General features: G+C 41.1%; 2 protein-coding genes across 2 annotated transcripts in view; both read right to left on the bottom strand.

Annotated features, from left to right (window-relative positions):
* The window catches only part of LOC308303097 (integrin alpha-X-like), a gene marked incomplete at both ends in the record, with an annotated part of 53,327 nt that overhangs the window by 29,868 nt on the left and 5,825 nt on the right, over window positions 1-17,634 (bottom strand). The window lies entirely within an intron of this gene.
* Window positions 29-16,690, bottom strand: LOC308303797 (integrin alpha-M-like; the record flags this gene model as incomplete). The annotated part of the gene is made up of 18 exons (XM_080748294.1): window positions 29-85; window positions 544-654; window positions 751-864; window positions 1,755-1,865; window positions 1,956-2,045; window positions 2,675-2,813; window positions 3,274-3,356; window positions 3,512-3,610; window positions 3,705-3,846; window positions 5,637-5,710; window positions 6,050-6,172; window positions 6,270-6,427; window positions 7,185-7,324; window positions 15,339-15,472; window positions 15,605-15,817; window positions 15,926-16,072; window positions 16,154-16,311; window positions 16,579-16,690. 18 exons carry the CDS (start codon window positions 16,688-16,690, stop codon window positions 29-31), a joined length of 2,205 nt encoding a protein of 734 aa, XP_080604420.1.

Genomic DNA, 17,634 nt, shown 5'->3' with positions numbered 1-17,634 from the left:
TTCCTCTGGTTGTTGGACCTTCTGGACCTTATTCTTCTCCACCCTGATCAACAGTAGTGTACTGAGGACTCTTGAAAAACCCAACCTGAGAGTAGGATACACCAACATACACATGAATAGGAAAGGTAGTATAAGTACAGCTATGCGCAGCTTTAACGCTCAATAATAATAATAATAATAATAATAGTAATATCTATCTATCTATATAAATACACGCACGCACGCGCGCGCACACACACACACACACACACACACACACACACACACACACACACACACACACACACACACACACACACACACACACACACACGTGTATGGGTGGGGTGAATATGCTAAAAAAATGCTTAAATTTGGGAAAGCGATCATCACTCCTCGCATAAGGCCAATGGACAATGCTAATGTGCAAGTTCAGATCGGACTAACATTTTTGTACATTTAATAGTAGGATAGTTGTAGTAATAGTATAATAGTAGGATACAGCCATAATACCTTCAAGTGAATGTTCATCATATACACAGCATACTACCTACAGTGTATTACCTTTAATAAGCCAGCAGTGATCAAAGCCAAAAGAACAAGTCCTCCCACGGTTCCACCAATGATCGCATTGGTGAGGTCTGTCACAGGGTACACCTCTACTGTGGCCACAATCTGAGGAGTTGTTGTCACAAGAACAATTAAATTAACATCACATTCAAAGTCTTCTGAATGCCAAAGAGTGAAATTAACATATAGATGCAATGTTACCTTTCGAACAGGGGGATTGTTATTAGACTCTGCTGAAATGAAGATGTATTGGTCTCTGTCATAGTCCAGAGTGGCTGTGCTGATCAAGCTGAATTTGGCAGACTGGAGACCAATCTGGGGGTCAGAAACAAAGAGGGAAGAGGATGAGCAGCAGTCTTTGTCAGAGACAATTATGAGACAGTCATTAAATGTAAAGGTTAATAAATCTCTATTTACAATCATTGTACAATTGCAGAAATATTCTTATGACAACTTCTGTAGACTTTGATCCTTGCAGTATGTTATTCATTGGTTGCTTGTTGTAATAATGATGGTAATAAAGGAATTAATTGCTGCATTTATGCATGTACACCTAACAAGTGTCACTACCGAGGAATACATCCCTAAAATCCCTGTATTGATTAATGATGCACAGACTGTCTGTGACATCCCCAGATTTACATTTGCACCCACCCACACCGTCTAACATGGGGGAAACTATATATATTCTAATATATTACATATATTATAATTAATACTTTTAAACTATCTGTGTACGAAATGTTTGCATTTCCGTCCGTCCATCTGTGTGTCCCCAGCCACATATCTCAAAAACCGCCTGAGGGAGAGTAATTTACCAATTATGAAATTGGTTGGATCAGCACACACAGTCTTGATAAATCTGTGAACCCCCATATGGAGTACTGGCCTGACAATGGGTATTGCGTAACAGGAGGGGCATGCATTCCCAGTGGGCATCGGCCTAGTCATTTTAATGATCAATGCTAAAAAGAAAGGAATAGTCCTGCACATTGTCTTCCCTTATTGTGGTGGTTGGACTGTATTATTATTTTTCATTCATTCATCAGGCAACAGATAGCTGATGAATGTCTATTGACTGAAAGTGTAAATGTAATTCTTGAGGTAGTTTTAACACTACTGATCCTTTACTTTACCTGTGCAGTGCATTGAGATCATTGTTACGTATTGAATAAACACTACAGATTTTAAACATTGATATTTACCTGCTCAATCCATCCTGAGCTCAGGTTGGCAGAGATGTGGTAAACGTCCCGCTGATCTTTCACCATGAACACATTGCATCTGAACACTGCACACCTGGCTACAGAGCAGTCCTATGGACAATTAAAAGAGAGATTAAAACAAAGTCATACATTTTTGACGATATGATATTATGCAATCTGTGGATGGCAAGACATATTTACCACTTTAATATCTTGCTTGATGCTATCTCCAAAATCCGGGAGAGTTGTTGTGTTTGTGTCGTCGTGTCTCAGTCTGTCGCAGCCTAGAATCTGAACGTTGGAAAATATAGGCACAACTCATTTAAATGAATCTCTCGTGAGAAATACACAGAGCAGTTTGCAGGGTGGTGTGCTTGAGCTCCAACATGCAGGGGTGTCACAAGTGGGGGAAAAGTGGGACTGAGTTACTAGGGCCCAAGGTGGAGGGGCCTTTATAAATTCTTTAGCTATTGAAAAATAAAGATATACAAGCTCACAGCGCGGCACCGAGTGCCACGATGCGAGCTTGTATATCTGCTATTTTTCGTTGTGCAAGTCGTGGAAATGTGTGCCTGAATATTTGTATTTTTTAAGTGAACATTTGTAACTCAAATTTTGCTTCTGGGGGGTCCCTGGAAATAAATATTTTGAGATGGGGGTCTGTGGCCAAATACAAATCATTTTGCGGGTCCTTGACATGAAAAGGTTTGAGCACCACTGACATAGAAACATAGGTTTTTCAAAAAACCTATTTAAAGACTTGCACACATTTTCAAAAAAATAGCAGATCTACAAGCTCGCAACGCAGCACTCGGTGCCGCGCTGTGAGCTTGTATATCTGCTATTTTTCAATAGTTAAAGCACACAATAATTGTGCGGGGGCCCGCAGTGAATCCTTGTACCCAGGGCCCAGAAGTTACCTCTATAGGATTCATCCAGATGTCTTTATCACCAAACCTCACTGGCACCTTGATGACCACAGTAACATTAAGGGCTCTCCCAGTATTTTCAACCTGAGAGAAGATGATAGAAAGAGGTGTTAGGTATTCCTTGATGTAGCTTGATGTCACAACAGTAAACATAAACGCTGAATTATATTGCTAAAAGATTTGCGTAACATATTTTACCGTAATTGCTTGCAGAAGTGGTGTCTGCAGATCATTTCTTCCAAAAGTGAAATTGGTGTAGAGTGAACTGAATGGAAATGTTAAGAATAGTTGTTTTTAATATAAAACCTTGACATCGTTTGATCTGCTAACCATTCAAAATAAACAAAAAATAAATAAAAAATAAAATAAAATACAGTGACTTTGTGAATGACAAGGAACAATGCAAACCTTGGATTGGAAATGGATAGAGAAACGCTGTACTTCACATCAATCTCCTTCTGTTGATAAAGTTCACTTTCTTGGGAATGCTGATTTTCACTTAACAGAAAAGAAATTATTGTTCTTAATATAATAATATAAAGCACACAATCACACAGTGCATGGTTTTCCAAAAGACAAATGTACTGTACCTTGTGGCATTTGCAGTGATCAGCATCTTTCTGACAGGTTCACTGATGTTGGTAACAATCCCATAGGAGACCGTGAAAACAGCCTAGCATGGAATGAGAGAAATCAGAGAAAGTGCTTTGAACCAATGCATTCATCTACCACTACAGTAGAACATACATTTTGGAAGTTATTTATCTGATTATCCTTAATGCAGAGGTGTGTGAGCAGAAGATAGGTTAGAAATCTTAAAAGTTGAACCTTGGCATTGGTTTTGAAAATAGGCTTGTCAATGGTGCAGTCACTCTTCCCCTGTGATGAACCATCCTCACTGTCTATAGAGTTACATTCCACTCTTCCCTTGGTAAAGACAAAAAAACACAATGCATGTTAATCACACTGAACTTGAGGTCAGTTATATTGCATTGACGTTACAGTGGGAATAATTCCTTACCTCGTGTCTGGTGAACTTCCTGTATGAGAGTCCACGAGGATATGTGAGAGTGACACGACTGTTGTACGAGTTCTCCTCTCTGTTCTCAACTGACACCGTTACGTTCAACAGTTCATCTATGCCCACTTTGACATCCGTAGAGCTGATTATGATTATGCATAAACAGAAAGAAAAAAAAAGTTTTCAATTAGTTTCAATTAGCTTAGTAGGTTGAATCATAAGGGGAAAGGCAAAATAGGGTTTATAACGTCCTCTACTGGTCAACCCAAGAAATGCTACTTGCTTGAGTAAACAGTTCAGGTAACATGGCAACAAAAGACCACTACATAATCTTTTGGTGAAATATGTGTTTTTTTCTTTTTATATATGCATTCTATAGAATAAATCACATTTCAATCTAAAAGCTTGAAAACCCCTTCTGGCTTCTACTTCCAAGTCCAACATTTCATCTGACTTGGTGCTCCTAGCTGTCCCCTGATTATTTGTGCATTTGAGCTGCGTCTTGTTGTTTATGGCTGTGGTTAGGCTGTAAAGCCCTTTGATCAAGCCGAGTTGTTCTTAAAAGTGCTTTAAATACAGTTGACTAGATTTTACTAACAAGCCCACAACATTTGTTTTGCATTCAGGGTTAATGGTCACAACTCCAGGTAGTAGATAGTAGTAGTAGTAATTTGCCTTGTTGGACTTGAAATGTAAGTTGCATTCGCAAACACTGAATTAACTGCTACCAGGCAACAATAGCTGCTATATGCCAATATATAATATATGTACTAGAAGCTCGGCTGCCCTTCGGGCGACCAAGGGTGGGCATTCATTCCCTAATTACATCGTTCCCGAGTAGGCCGGTGCCCGACTAGACGCTCGGCCGCCCGACAGACAGACAGATGCAGAGATCTCCATATATGGGCATAAAATGGACGCAGACAAACAGATACAGATATCTCCATATATGGGCATAAATGGACACAGGCAAACAGATGGTCAAAACATATCCTATGACAACAGGTATAATGGGGGTTGCATTAAAGGGCGGGGCATTCATTCTCTATTTACATCATTCCCAAGTTGGAATGATGTAAATAGGGAATGAATGCCCCGCCCTTTAATCAGTCATCTATGACAGTGGTTCTTACCCTTATAGATCTTTAATTCTTGAGAGTGTAACATGACCAAATCTATTTGGTTTCATTTTATGCTCTCAAGAGTTAGATTATTGTTAAACATCTATTTAAAACTAGACCAGGTCAACCTGGTTGTGCCAGACCCCGGTTCTGGCACAACCGGTTCTGCCAACCCTCTGGGCCTATAAATTTAATGGTACATTTATAGGCTGTCTGTCCCTTTATAGGCTGTCTGTCCCTCCCTCATGTCATTGTGATGACATGAAGGCTTTGTCTGTCGGTCTATCCCTCCCTCATGTCATCATCATGTCATCATCATGACCATCTATGGAGAAAAACCGGACAGACCGACATTTGCTTATGTAGGCCTACCCATTTCATGGGTCTGGCAAAAAGACTACATAATTGGAGAATGTAGACACTCAATGTTTGCTTGTTTTATGGTACCACATCAATACAGCCTGGAATTGTGTACAAAATCTTATCCAACCATAACAAAATATTCAAAATATTGTGTCTGAGAGGCTAAATCTCATGAAATGGTGGTCTGTGGCTCAAATGCAGAATAAATGGGCCTTGATATGAAAAGGGTTGAAAGCCACTGGTCTATGCTACTGATGTAAATGTACAAAGGCAATGATTGTAACAATAAAGAAATCATTTGCATAGCATTCCTGTGCTCATAAACTCTTGTTTTGATACAGGTATCAAGCAGGTCTCATTCCTATGTACAGTATGATGGATCCAGCACTCGCTCATCAACCCTGTAACCACATACTTATAGGACATCTTTACTATTATTATGTCTCACCTGGTAAAGTTGAAATCAACCTTGAGGTTGTCAGTACATAGGTCATCTGTGCCACAGTTGATTTGAAACCCCAACTGTGGTACAAGGGAGGAAGTCAACAGTGTTGATCACATACAGTAACAATGAGATGATGGTCTAACAAGCTGTGTGAACCACTTGGCCGATGTCCAAATGGTTAAGGTGTGTTTCGATTACGCATGCCTTGCAGCAGATTTGCTACATGTCACTCCCCAACTCTCTCCCCGTTTCCTGTCTCTGTAACTGTTCTCTATCGAATTTAGGCAAAATATCAAGCTCTCAAGGCAGTGGTAGTAGTCTGTCTATTCTCCAATGATGATCTTTGAAATTTACAGAAATGGTCATGTAATGACAGACAGAGAGACGGATTAAGGCATCATTTAATGGTAACTTACAGGATGATAGGTGGTTTTCTGAGCTTTCTGTGCAAGGCTTAGACTGAGTTTGTCTGAAGATGCACCTTCAAAGGTAAATCTAAGTTCATTAGAAAGTTCTTTCAGAGCATCCACTGGACAAGCCTGCAACGACAGAGCATTTTCATGAAAAGATTCAGTCAAATAATAAATGTGATTTCTCATTTATTATTTATTTATTACATATACGTTACCAACCTACCTCAATGTTGAATTCTTGTGAAAAGCAGTGTGGCTTTTCCATGTCAAGGGTAAAAGTGTTGAACAGCACTCGTTGTTTTGGTGTCTTGGTGTAAGCACGGTTGTTTGGGATCGGGCGGTTTGAATCCAGTGTCAACGTGTAAATAATCTGTGCTTGAGCTGGAACAGTTTAGACTTTGATTAAAACGTTTCTCTTTACATTAAAGTATTAAAAAAAACACACCTGTGTGAACTGAGCAGTGGAGGCTGTGTGTGTGTGTGTGTGTGTGCGTGCGTGCGTGCGTGCGTGCGTGCGTGCGAGCGAGCGAGTGTGCCTGGCCCGAACAACAGCGCCCCTCCCTTAACGTGTGTGTGTGGTCAGTAGAGGTATTGCAGGCTACGTACAGACACGCATACACACACAGCTCTGTATAGGAGTGGTGTGACCAGGGGCGTCACAAGGGGTAGGAAAGTGGGACTGAGTTACTGGGGCCCAAGGTGTAGGGGCCCTAATAACTTTATCTACTGAAAAATAGCAGATATACAAGCTCACAGGTGCCGCGCTGCGAGCTTGTAGATCTGCTATTTTTGAAAATGTGTGAAAATCTTTGAATATATGTATTTTTTAAGCGAACATTTCTAACTCAAATTCTGCTTCTGGGGGTCCCTGGAACTAAATATTATGAGATCGGGGTCCGTGGCCAAATACATATCATCTTGGGGGTCCTTGACATAGGTTTCTTGCACACATTTTCACGATTTTTCAAAAATAGCAGATATACAAGCTTGCAGCGCGCTGTGAGCTTGTATATCTGCTATTTTTCAACAGTTAACATTCTTGGGGGGCCCGCAGTGAATCCTTGTACCCAGGGCCCAGAATCTGGTGTGACGCCCCTGGGTGTGACCACTGCTCAAAATGGCTCTATACCTGTTATACCTGTTTCCACAGAGTCGCTAGTCATAATGAAGCAGACATTAGCCGTGGTGTTCGAGGGAGAATTGCAGTCTGGGTTGTTGGTGGGGATCTTGTTTGGGCTGAATGTCACCTGTGCTTTCACCATTACTATTGGCTTGGATCTGGAAATGAGAGAGCAATACAATTAGAGTAAGTTGCTTGCTTTTTTTTTGTTATCAATTATTTTTATTTTCCATAACATGAAATTAGAGACATACATATGAATAGAACAAGAAAAAGTAAAACATTAATCAAAAGAAAAATGCAATTAACAGACAAACACAAACAATAGCAAAACAAGAAAAGGAAAAGAAAACCCACCCACCCCCTTTCCCCGGACCAACACGGAATGTACAATAGTGCATGCCTGTGCTAGGCTGTTACCACTATATAGTGATTTCTTGAATCATAGCCTTAAGCTTATCTGCAATGTCCGACCACATATTAATGTTTTCTTCTTTTGCTCCGTGTAACCTTGCTATCGACTGCTCTAAATATACTATATCTAGAAAGGTTAAGGCCCACTGGCGAAACGTTAACGTATGAGGAGGTTTCCACCGCGTAGCTACCATCTTCTTCGCCGCCGTTAATCCAGCAAAGAAGATGCGCTTGCGTATATTGTTTAGTTGCAACTGTGAGACGTCATTTAGTAAAAATAAAGAAGGAGAAGATATGATATTAATACTAAAAATAGTTGAAAGTTTTGAGGCAACCATATTCCAGAATGACGACACATTTGGGCATTCCCAAACCATGTGAAGGAAGGTACCAATACTATTTGAGGCGCAGAGAGTGCAGTTGGGATTATTCAAAATCCTCATAGCACATAGTCTGCGGGGAGTTAAATAAGTCCGATGAACAAAATTTAAATGAATTTGTTGATGGTCTGGATTTCTAGAAGATAGCCTAATGTTAGACCACACTGTGTCCCAACAAAAGTCAGGGTCCAAATTTGGTACATCATTCCTCCAAACAGTATCAACAGATAGGGGCCCATAACTACAGTCTAATAAAAAACCATAGAGGGTGGAAACCAAACCTCTTGTTCTGTTACCATCACAGATAAACTCATGGAAGGGGTGCAATCTAAGGGGAGCTTGCCATGGGACCCCATAGGTCCTCATGGACGTTCTCAGTTGGAAGTAGAAAAAAAGGGTATTTCCAGGCAGATTGAAGATGTCACACAAATCTCGAAAAGGTCGTAAACCATTTCTATCAAATAAGTCCCCTAATGTACGAATCCCCTTAGCCCTCCACCTTGGAAAGCGAATGGGGCGATCCTCGATTAAAAGTCTTTGATTATTGAACACTGGGGAAAATAAGTTCCATTTACAATCAATCTTACACATCTTTTCAGCTGCTCTCCATACTGCCACTAAATGAGAAATGATAGGTCCAAAGCGAACTTTGCATTGATGTGTAGTTATGTTTGAATAGATAAGATCTCTCAATTCAACAGGCTGCACTAAACTCTCCTCAAGCTCTCTCCAAGAAACCTTATTTGCTGGGTTAAACCAATTTAAAAGGGGGCGGAGCGTGAAGGCCCAATAATAAAATTTAAAGTTGGGCAATGAAAGGCCGCCATCATCTCTAGCACGTTGTAATAGAGAAAGTTTAAGACGAGGGCGTTTCCCTTTCCACACAAACTTAGATATCGAAGAGTGAAGCTTATTCCAGTATTGCGGCGGTGGTGGCAAAGGGAGCATAGAGCTTACAAAGTTAACCCTAGGAAGAACATTCATCTTTATGATTGAAACTCGAGCTTGGAGAGAGTTGGGCAAAGATGACCATCTATCTAAATCAAGACAAATCTTATTTAGAGTGTCACCATAGTTGTTCTTAACAATAGCCTGAAGAGAGGGGAAAATATCTATGCCAAGATATTTGAATTGGCTTACTACTGGGATTATGGGCGGCAGGATAGCAGATCTCATCTGATCATTTAGAGGTAGAAGGGCTGACTTCGTCCAATTAATTTTGTAGCCGGAAATGGAACTGAACTGATCAAAGATTTGAAGGACGTGAGTAATTGACTGTGGTGCATTCTCAATGAACAGTAGAATATCGTCAGCATATAGGGAAATGCGATGCTGTGTGTTGTTAATCGAAACAGGAGTAATATCTGCAGACTGACGCACTGTCTGAGCCAAGGGTTCGAGTGAAAGTGCGAAAAGGAGAGGACTAAGGGGACAACCCTGCCTCGAAGATCTGCCAATCGTGAATAGCGGCGAACAGATCTTACCGGTTAGGACCATCGCTGACGGATTAGAATAAAGTACTTTAACAAAATGTATGAATGAAGCACCAAATCCCATTTTATCTAGTACAGCCCACAGGTAAGACCATTCCAGACGATCAAATGCCTTCAACGCATCGAGCGACAACACTGCGGCGGGGGTCCTCAGCTCCTTAGCCCTATCGATGATATGCAATAGTCGTCTAGCATTATCAGAGGCTAGTCTAGTTCCTATGAAACCTGTCTGATCACAGTGTACTAAGGTGGTCATAAAACCCTGCAAGCGACGCGCAAGCACCTTAGCAAAAACTTTTAGATCAGAATTCAAAAGTGAAAGCGGTCTATAGCTTGCGCAATCTGTGGGATCCTTGTTCTTCTTCAACAATAATGATATAATAGCTACATTCACATCCCTGGAGAAAGAGCCACTTTCAATTGCATATCGAAACATGTCTAGCATCAGCTGACCTAGATCTTCCCAAAAGATGGCATAAAGTTCAGGGGGTATCCCATCCAAACCAGGCGACTTGCCCCTACGCATTGCGAGCACAGCTTCCTGTAATTCCGCCAGATGGAGCGGTCTATCTAAGGCTTCCGCATCCGCCTCGCTAAGGGTTGGTAACTGTATGTTGGATAAAAAATTATTGCATACTGCATCATCGTGAATGACCTCGGAGGTGTAGAGCTCATCATAAAAAGCACGAAACGTGGCATTGACCTCTTTGGGTTCTGTAACCATGGCTCCCGTTGTTGATTTGACACTAACAATATCAGCAAAATGCTCATTGGATCTAAGACGTAAAGCCAGTAAGTGACTGGGTCTTGCACTATTAAAATAGTAGTTTTGCCTTGTGCGTTTCATTTGAAATTCTGAGCGGCGCTTGAGAATGGAGTTAATTTCTTTCTTAACTAGCTCCCTCTGAGTTGCTGTACTAACATCAAAGTTATTTTGGAGAGAATTATCCAAAGTAGAAAACCGAGATTCCAATTCCACCAGTTTGGCTGACCTTAATTTTCTCTGAGTGGACGCATAGAGGGTTGTATTACTCCTGATAAAGCCTTTAATTGCATCCCAAAGAATTCTGGGATCCTCAACTGAGCCTGTATTGATATTTATAAATTCACGCAAACCAGTTTGAAACTGAGCTACAAATGCCGCATCGCGCAGCAGTGTGGTGTTAAACCGCCATCTAGGAGCTCTATCTATAACCTGTTTCAGTGAAGCAACACACAGCACCGCCTTGTGATCCGAGAGTGACATTGGGAGCAACTCTACCTTGGCAATTTTATGAAACAAGCTAACAGGGGCAAAAACGTAATCGATCCTAGAGAATGAAGCATGCCTACCCGACAGAAAAGAAAAATCTCTAACCGTTGGGTTCATTAAACGCCAGATGTCGAGTAAGCCAGTTGAGTTTGCCCAAGCACGTAGTTCTGCAGACGCTAGTGCTTGTTCTCTGCTTTCTACCCCAGTGGATCTATCTAGGTTATGTTGCCATGTTGCATTGAAGTCAGCACCAACAATGATTTTGAAATCCGTCAGTTCCAATAAGGTTTTAGTTAGTAATTTGTAAAACTCTTTGTCTAAAACATTTGGAGCATACACAGAGACTAGTGCTAGCATTTTACCCTCCAAGCGGATTTTAGCAACAGCTATCCTCCCGTCACTGTCAGACCAATCACCCAAAAAATCCAACCTAAGGTTACGTCTAGCCAATATGGCTACTCCCTTGGTTTTGGAAGAAGCAGCTGAAAAGGCTAAAACACGATAATGTTTATTAGCCAATCGGTTGGAATGCTCTTTTAAAAGATGAGACTCCTGTATAAATGCAAAGTCAATTGATTTAGATCGCAAAACCCCCAAAATGCTGGTTCGCTTATGCGGTATATTCGCTCCCCTTACATTGAAACTTAGAAATTTATATTCTGTCATAATTGTGGTTCAAACCATACGCACAGCAAGCACAGTAGAACATTTTAGAATTTCCTAGTTGGTCCCTCACAACAAACCTTCCCAACAGAAAAACAAAACAACCCCAAAAGGAACAGAAAGGAAAAAGCAACATCAAACAAACATAAAAAAACACATAACATTGAAGCTTGAGGGGGAAAACCCCATTAGCATCAGAGTGCACAAAAACAGTTCCCCACCCCATCAACCTATTAGTCAACCTTCATTTCACTCTGTCAGAGAGTGCAAACAAGTAACTGCCCAAAAGTAACCATACATTGCCCTCTGGTGGTTATGTAAATATATAACAGATCACCAAAGTAAAAACAACAACAACAAAAAAGTGCCTTCTTGTGGCTGAATAGCTCTCAAACATTCCATCAGCTCAAATTATGATCAATCTCCCCACTTCATATCACTTAAATAAATGAGAATGGTATGTTAACATTTCTAGTAAAGAAGGGGGAGAGAAAAAAGAAAAGAATAAAGGAAAAAAAAAATTGAGGGGACTATAACAACTGTAATAATAATAATCAGTCCAGCATTAGGCCCACTTAGAATGTGATAAAGCCCTATAAGCCACGTTAATGCAAATAACCAAACACTTGTGACAGATAAGTGGAAATAAGGCTGTCACCACGACAAGGCACTAATATAATATTAATAATAAAAATAAATAAAAAAGGAAATCAGTGTATATGATATAAAAAATATATGCACTTACATATGTAGTTAGAAATAGAAATTAAAAGCACATCCGGGGGGCCATATGCAGCAAAGCACACACAGTGTTAATGCATACTGCGCCACATACAGCCCCCCCATGCATCCATGCATACAAACCACAATTACTAATTAGAAGGGGGAAAAAAAGGAAAGAAAAGAAAAGTCTGTATACATAAGTATTTACATAAAACACAGTTATGTATGATCAGGAAACCATATACAACACAGCACACATAATGCATACTGCGCCATATACAGCTCCCTGTACATGCCCAAAAGGCCAGTGCAAACTTAGATAAATGTCAATCATATTAGTTAAGTCTGTTTCCGTCTTAAACAGTAAACTACCATACTTCAAACAGTGAACCTACCCAATCACGACTACAAAATAAATATCCCAATACAGAGCTCCCCTCTCCCCCCATCAAGAAATTAACATTTTAGAAGACAGCAAGTAAAGTAGGTAAATAACTACCCCCCCCCCCCCCCCCCCCAGACAGCGGATCCACAAGCACGTAGAGCCAACGCGCCACGAGATCGTACATCCGCCAGCTATTGAGATTAGAAAAAAAAAAGAACGAGTCAATGAGCCAGGGAGAGAGAGAGAGAGAGAGAGAGAGAGAGAGAGAGAGGAGAAGCAGAGATAGGTAGAGAGACATAGAGAAAGGGCGGGAGAGTGAGTGGTCTCTGGAACCGCGGAGCCTTCACAATTTAGACCATATTATTTATATCTGTTTCACCTTAAACAGTAGGCTACATTACTCAATACAAAGGCCAAAGCCCAGTCTCGCCCTCCTACCTGAGAAAGTAGCGTTTTAGGCGGCATAAACGACCCATAAACTAACAACCAACATAGCCGCCATTACCTAACAGAAAGAGAGAGAGAGAGAGAGAGAGAGAGAGAGAGAGAGAGAGAGAGAGAGAGAAAGACACACACACACACACACACACAGCGAGAGAGAGAGCCAGAGAGAGAGAGAGAGAGAGAGAGAGAGAGGGAAAGCCGAGATAGATAGAGAGACATAGAGGGAAGACGAGAGAGAGAGCAGGCTCCGTCCGAACCGCGACACGGAACACGTTAGACAGAGCTTAACAGAGAGAGATAAACCCCTCTAGACCTATATAGTAAGCAGCACAACGCTCAATAAGAGCAAAGAAAAGGAATACAATAATAACAAGAACAATGTCCATTATATTCAAACAAAAAAGACAGTGAATTATGCTTATAGCTTTAGCAGCCCTAAATCCTCTCTCCTTGCGGTAACCTAAATTAAAACGAGTAACACCCATCTGCTTACAGATCTTGTTAAAAAATAAAACAAATAAAATAGGTATTATGAAACGAAACACTTGAAAACACAACGTCAAGTCAGATGATGAGTCCAAAACAATAAGTAGGCTTACATTAACAACTCACCCTTTGGGGAGGAGGAGGAGGAGAGAGTGAGGAAAGAAAGACGCTGCGTAAAAGTCATCTCCAAAGTCCCAGCCAGCTTACCAACAGTCCATTAAAGGCAAAAGGATATCACATCGGCAGAATGTGTTTGAAAGCACGCGATCACGAAAGCAAAAGTGTCCCTGGTAAAAGTTAGTTCTCTGTAACTGTCGTCTCATCATCCTGCGTAGCTAGAGTCTCGTCAACAGCACCTGGAGTCTTGAACTTATCCTTGCAAAAGGCCAGAGCTTCCTTGGGTGAGTTGAAAGTAGAAGTCGCCTCATCCACGGTTATCCAGAATTTGCTCGGGTGCCTTATTCCGTATTTAACTCCTTCCGCGGTGATGGAACGTAGGAATTCCTTTACTGGCCCGAAAGCTGCCCTTCTCTTTGATGTTTCAGCAGACCAGTCGGGGAAAATATACACCTTTTTGCCATTGTATGTCAGTTGGCCTGCTTTCCTGGAGAGCTGGAGTATGCGTTCCTTTACCCGGAAAAAATGGATCCTTGCCAGGAAAGCCCTTGGCTTATCAGAACGTGGATTGCCGGTCCGATGAGCACGATCCACCTCCGGGGGGGAGTCGGGAAACTCGTCGGGGAATGTTTTCTGCAAAAAAGACTGGATAAAGGCCACTGGGTCAGCCTTTTCTAGCCCAGGAGAGATCCCAATCACTCTTATGTTGTTCCTACGACTCCGGTCTTCTGCTATGACGAGCTTCTCCTCCAGATTAGCACATCTTCTCTCCAATTCAGTGATACACATCTGCAAACTGTCCATGGAGGAACCAAAGTTCTCAATGGCCTCCCCATGTTCAGCCACGGTCGTGTTCAGCGTGGCGACTGCAGGACGCAGCTCCTTTCCGAAGTCATCAATCTTCTTCAGTAATTTCTTCTCCAAGCCAAGCATCATGGGTTGAATAAAACCATCCATAAACTCTTTCAGTGATTCCTTGAGGACCTCGCGCAGCATGCTCTTTGTAACCGGAGCGTCAGCGTCGCCCTGCATTGCGCCGGCCATGTTGTCGGCGTTTGCGGTCGGAGACCTGGTACTCCTCGACCTCGTGTTAATCGTATTCGGCATGAAACACGAAACAACTGCAAAAACAGACGCTCACCAGTGTTTTGGGCGTTTAAAGTCTCAAAAGAACTATAAAGGCAGTAAAAAATGGGCTTAAAAAATGTGAAAACTATGCACCTCCACAGAGCTCAACAAACGCGTCCTACTCGGTCGCCATCTTGTCGGAACTCCGAGTAAGTTGCTTGCTAAAAGTAATTCCATTACAAACAGAATTCGAGACTGGCTTTGAGACACGCTGGGGGCCCCATGACGTGCCCCCTTCCCCCCACCAAAATAGGTACATGATATCGTCAAACAGGGTTTTGACATTACATACTGTTTGCCTGTTCAATAGGCTTTAAAACGGGAATGCTACAGTACATCCAATCAACCCCTAATTGTATCTTGAATCGCATGCCTCTATAGAGTGCACCTCCAAAAAGCACATGCTGCAATAAAGCATAGTGTGCCACAAATGCTAAGTTTTACCGTATGTCATAGAAATACCATGCAACCCAGCCTAGCGGATATGCGCTCTGCGGGTAGCATATTCTGATGGCACTTTTGAAATTGTCATTTTACTTTTAGGTCCGGTAAAAAATTATTGTGCTATAGTCTTTCAGATTTGTTGGAAATGGGATAATCTTTTTCCTTTCTTTTTTTTTTCTTTATCATGTTTGAGGTCTTACAAAATAACACCAGGGATAGAATTACACCATTCTTTATATTTACCTGAGTAGAAGGACAGCACCCTTCGAACCCACTGCTAAGTCAGGCAGCCCGTCTCCACTGAGGTCAAAAGAAGACTGGCTAATGGACAGACCGAAGAACCGCAGTCCAGGCTGAACATCAGAGCCAGGGATTCTCTACACAAGGAAAAAAAAGGAAAGACAATATTTTAAGAGATCAAGTTTTAATACCTGGGTCATACCTGTCCATCAAAAACAGAATGTTGCATGAATCCATGGAAACTGGATTAACCTTTGACTCTCACACACCTGTGTACACATGGGATTGATTGTTCTTCTTCCATCACCATGGAAAATATAGATGCTTCCTTGACCATCATTCTCTAGTGGAGCTCCCACAGCCAAATCATTGAATCCATCACTGTTGAGGTCAGGCAGTGGAGCAAGAGAGGAACCAAACCTCCCTCTTTCTCCTGCAACACCTTTCAACACTGATTGACCATCGAATGGACATTCAACTCCCTGGGGAAAAACAAAAATCAAAATTAGAATGAATTCTAATTTCTATTCTCATACCTGAGGTCAAACTGATGTATGATGAATCTGATGACAGAAAGTAAAAACACTGACCCCGCCAGTAAGGCTACAGACGTAAACACTGCCTTCTCGATCTCTCTCCGTGAATGTAGGAGCAGATATGAGGATGATGTCAGTGTATCCACTTTGATCCACATCCATGGTACAAACCTCTGCCCCAAAATATGCTCCAATCTGAAACTGAGCAATCCAGAAAACAATATTCAAAGTAGGAATAAGGACATTTCCTTCATGTTCTGTGAACAATATTTGAACACAAACCTGTGGATCTGTCGAGGGGTCAATCTTTTGGATGGTTTTGTTTTGGATGTTTTTTGTGGAGTTGAACACCATTACCATCCCCATGTGTTTATATCTTGGAGCACCTAAAACGGTGAGAACCGTGCCACTTTCTCCTATGGCAATTGCCATGGAGTAACCTAGGAGAAAACAGCACAGAGTAAACATTAACATTTTTTGTAATACATTTTTTGTAATACTTCATTATGTTTGGGCTGCGTAAGCTGATTATCACAATACTGTCTTAATGAGAAGCCATCCCTAGAACTCTAATTTAATAGACGCAACATTGATAAAACATTAAAGTATTTAATTATTTATAATATACAGAGTCAACATTTCAATATTTGGTGGTCACTGCATACTATACAGTAATGTAATAAGAGGCAGATGTTTTACTTTCTCACCAAGATAACTGTCAGGATCTATGTCTGTGAGGTTGTTGACGTCTTCCCTCTGGCCTTCTGCTGAGACTTCCTGGTAGCTTCCCTTCCACTGGAAGGCACCAACAGCTGCCATCTGGAATCCTCCCTATAGTATAGATACAGTAAAATATCATTTTTATGGATAATGTTTTACTATATTTTGTAGTGTATACTGTGCTTCCATTGTTTTGATTGTTAGGGTCTTGTAGAAACTTAAGATTTACAATATTACACTCAGTAACAACTTTCTCTCTGTGTCCGTGTCCGACTGTCCGTGCCTGTCTGTGTGTGTGTGTGTGTGTGTGTGTGTGTGTGTGTGTGTGTGTGTGTGTGTGTGTGTGTGTGTGTGTGTGTGTGTGTGTGTGTGTGTGTGTGTGTGTGTGTGTGTGTGTGTTTCTGTCTGTCTTATGTGAGCATACTGTACACACATGCATGTTTGTCATACTGTAGGTGTGCGCGCATTGTTTACTGTGTTGCTGTTTGTCAAAAGAATATTTTTACTGAACATGTGCACACACTCTTTAAAATAGTTTTGTCAACAACAAAAACAAAAGGAATGACAACTGCAATTCCATTTAACTGCATAATGTTTCTGATTACCCCAGGTACATAAGCAGCACTGAATCCCTCTTGAGCCATTTCCAGTTTCAGTGAATCCCCACTTGTCTGAGATCCTGTAAAGACAAAATAAAACAAGTCGACTCAATTATTCATCTAAAAAAAGTGATGTTTTTCTTGTTGAGATTTTATGTGGACTTTGGAACTATACCTTCAATTGAAATTGAAACTTTGATACTGTTCTTCAAAGCATCCTTGATCCCATCTAGAGCCTGAAAGTTGTCCACTCGAAACACATCTGTTGATTTGGTAGCAATGGTCTCCAGCTCTGCTTTTGCATCAGAATTACTAAAAGCATTTCCAACCTAAGGATACCAAGATACAGTGTTTTGTTTACAATGTATAGTTCTATAGGCTCATCTCGACATTGATGATACTTATTATTTTGAAACTAAATAGTAATGGAAATTAACCCTAAAG

The sequence above is a fragment of the Nannobrachium achirus genome (assembly GCF_963921795.1).
Source record: "Nannobrachium achirus genome assembly, chromosome: 18".
Taxonomy (NCBI): Eukaryota; Metazoa; Chordata; class Actinopteri; order Myctophiformes; family Myctophidae; genus Nannobrachium; species Nannobrachium achirus.
Note: the sequence above shows the minus strand (reverse complement) of the source record. Positions and strands in the feature narration are given on the sequence as shown.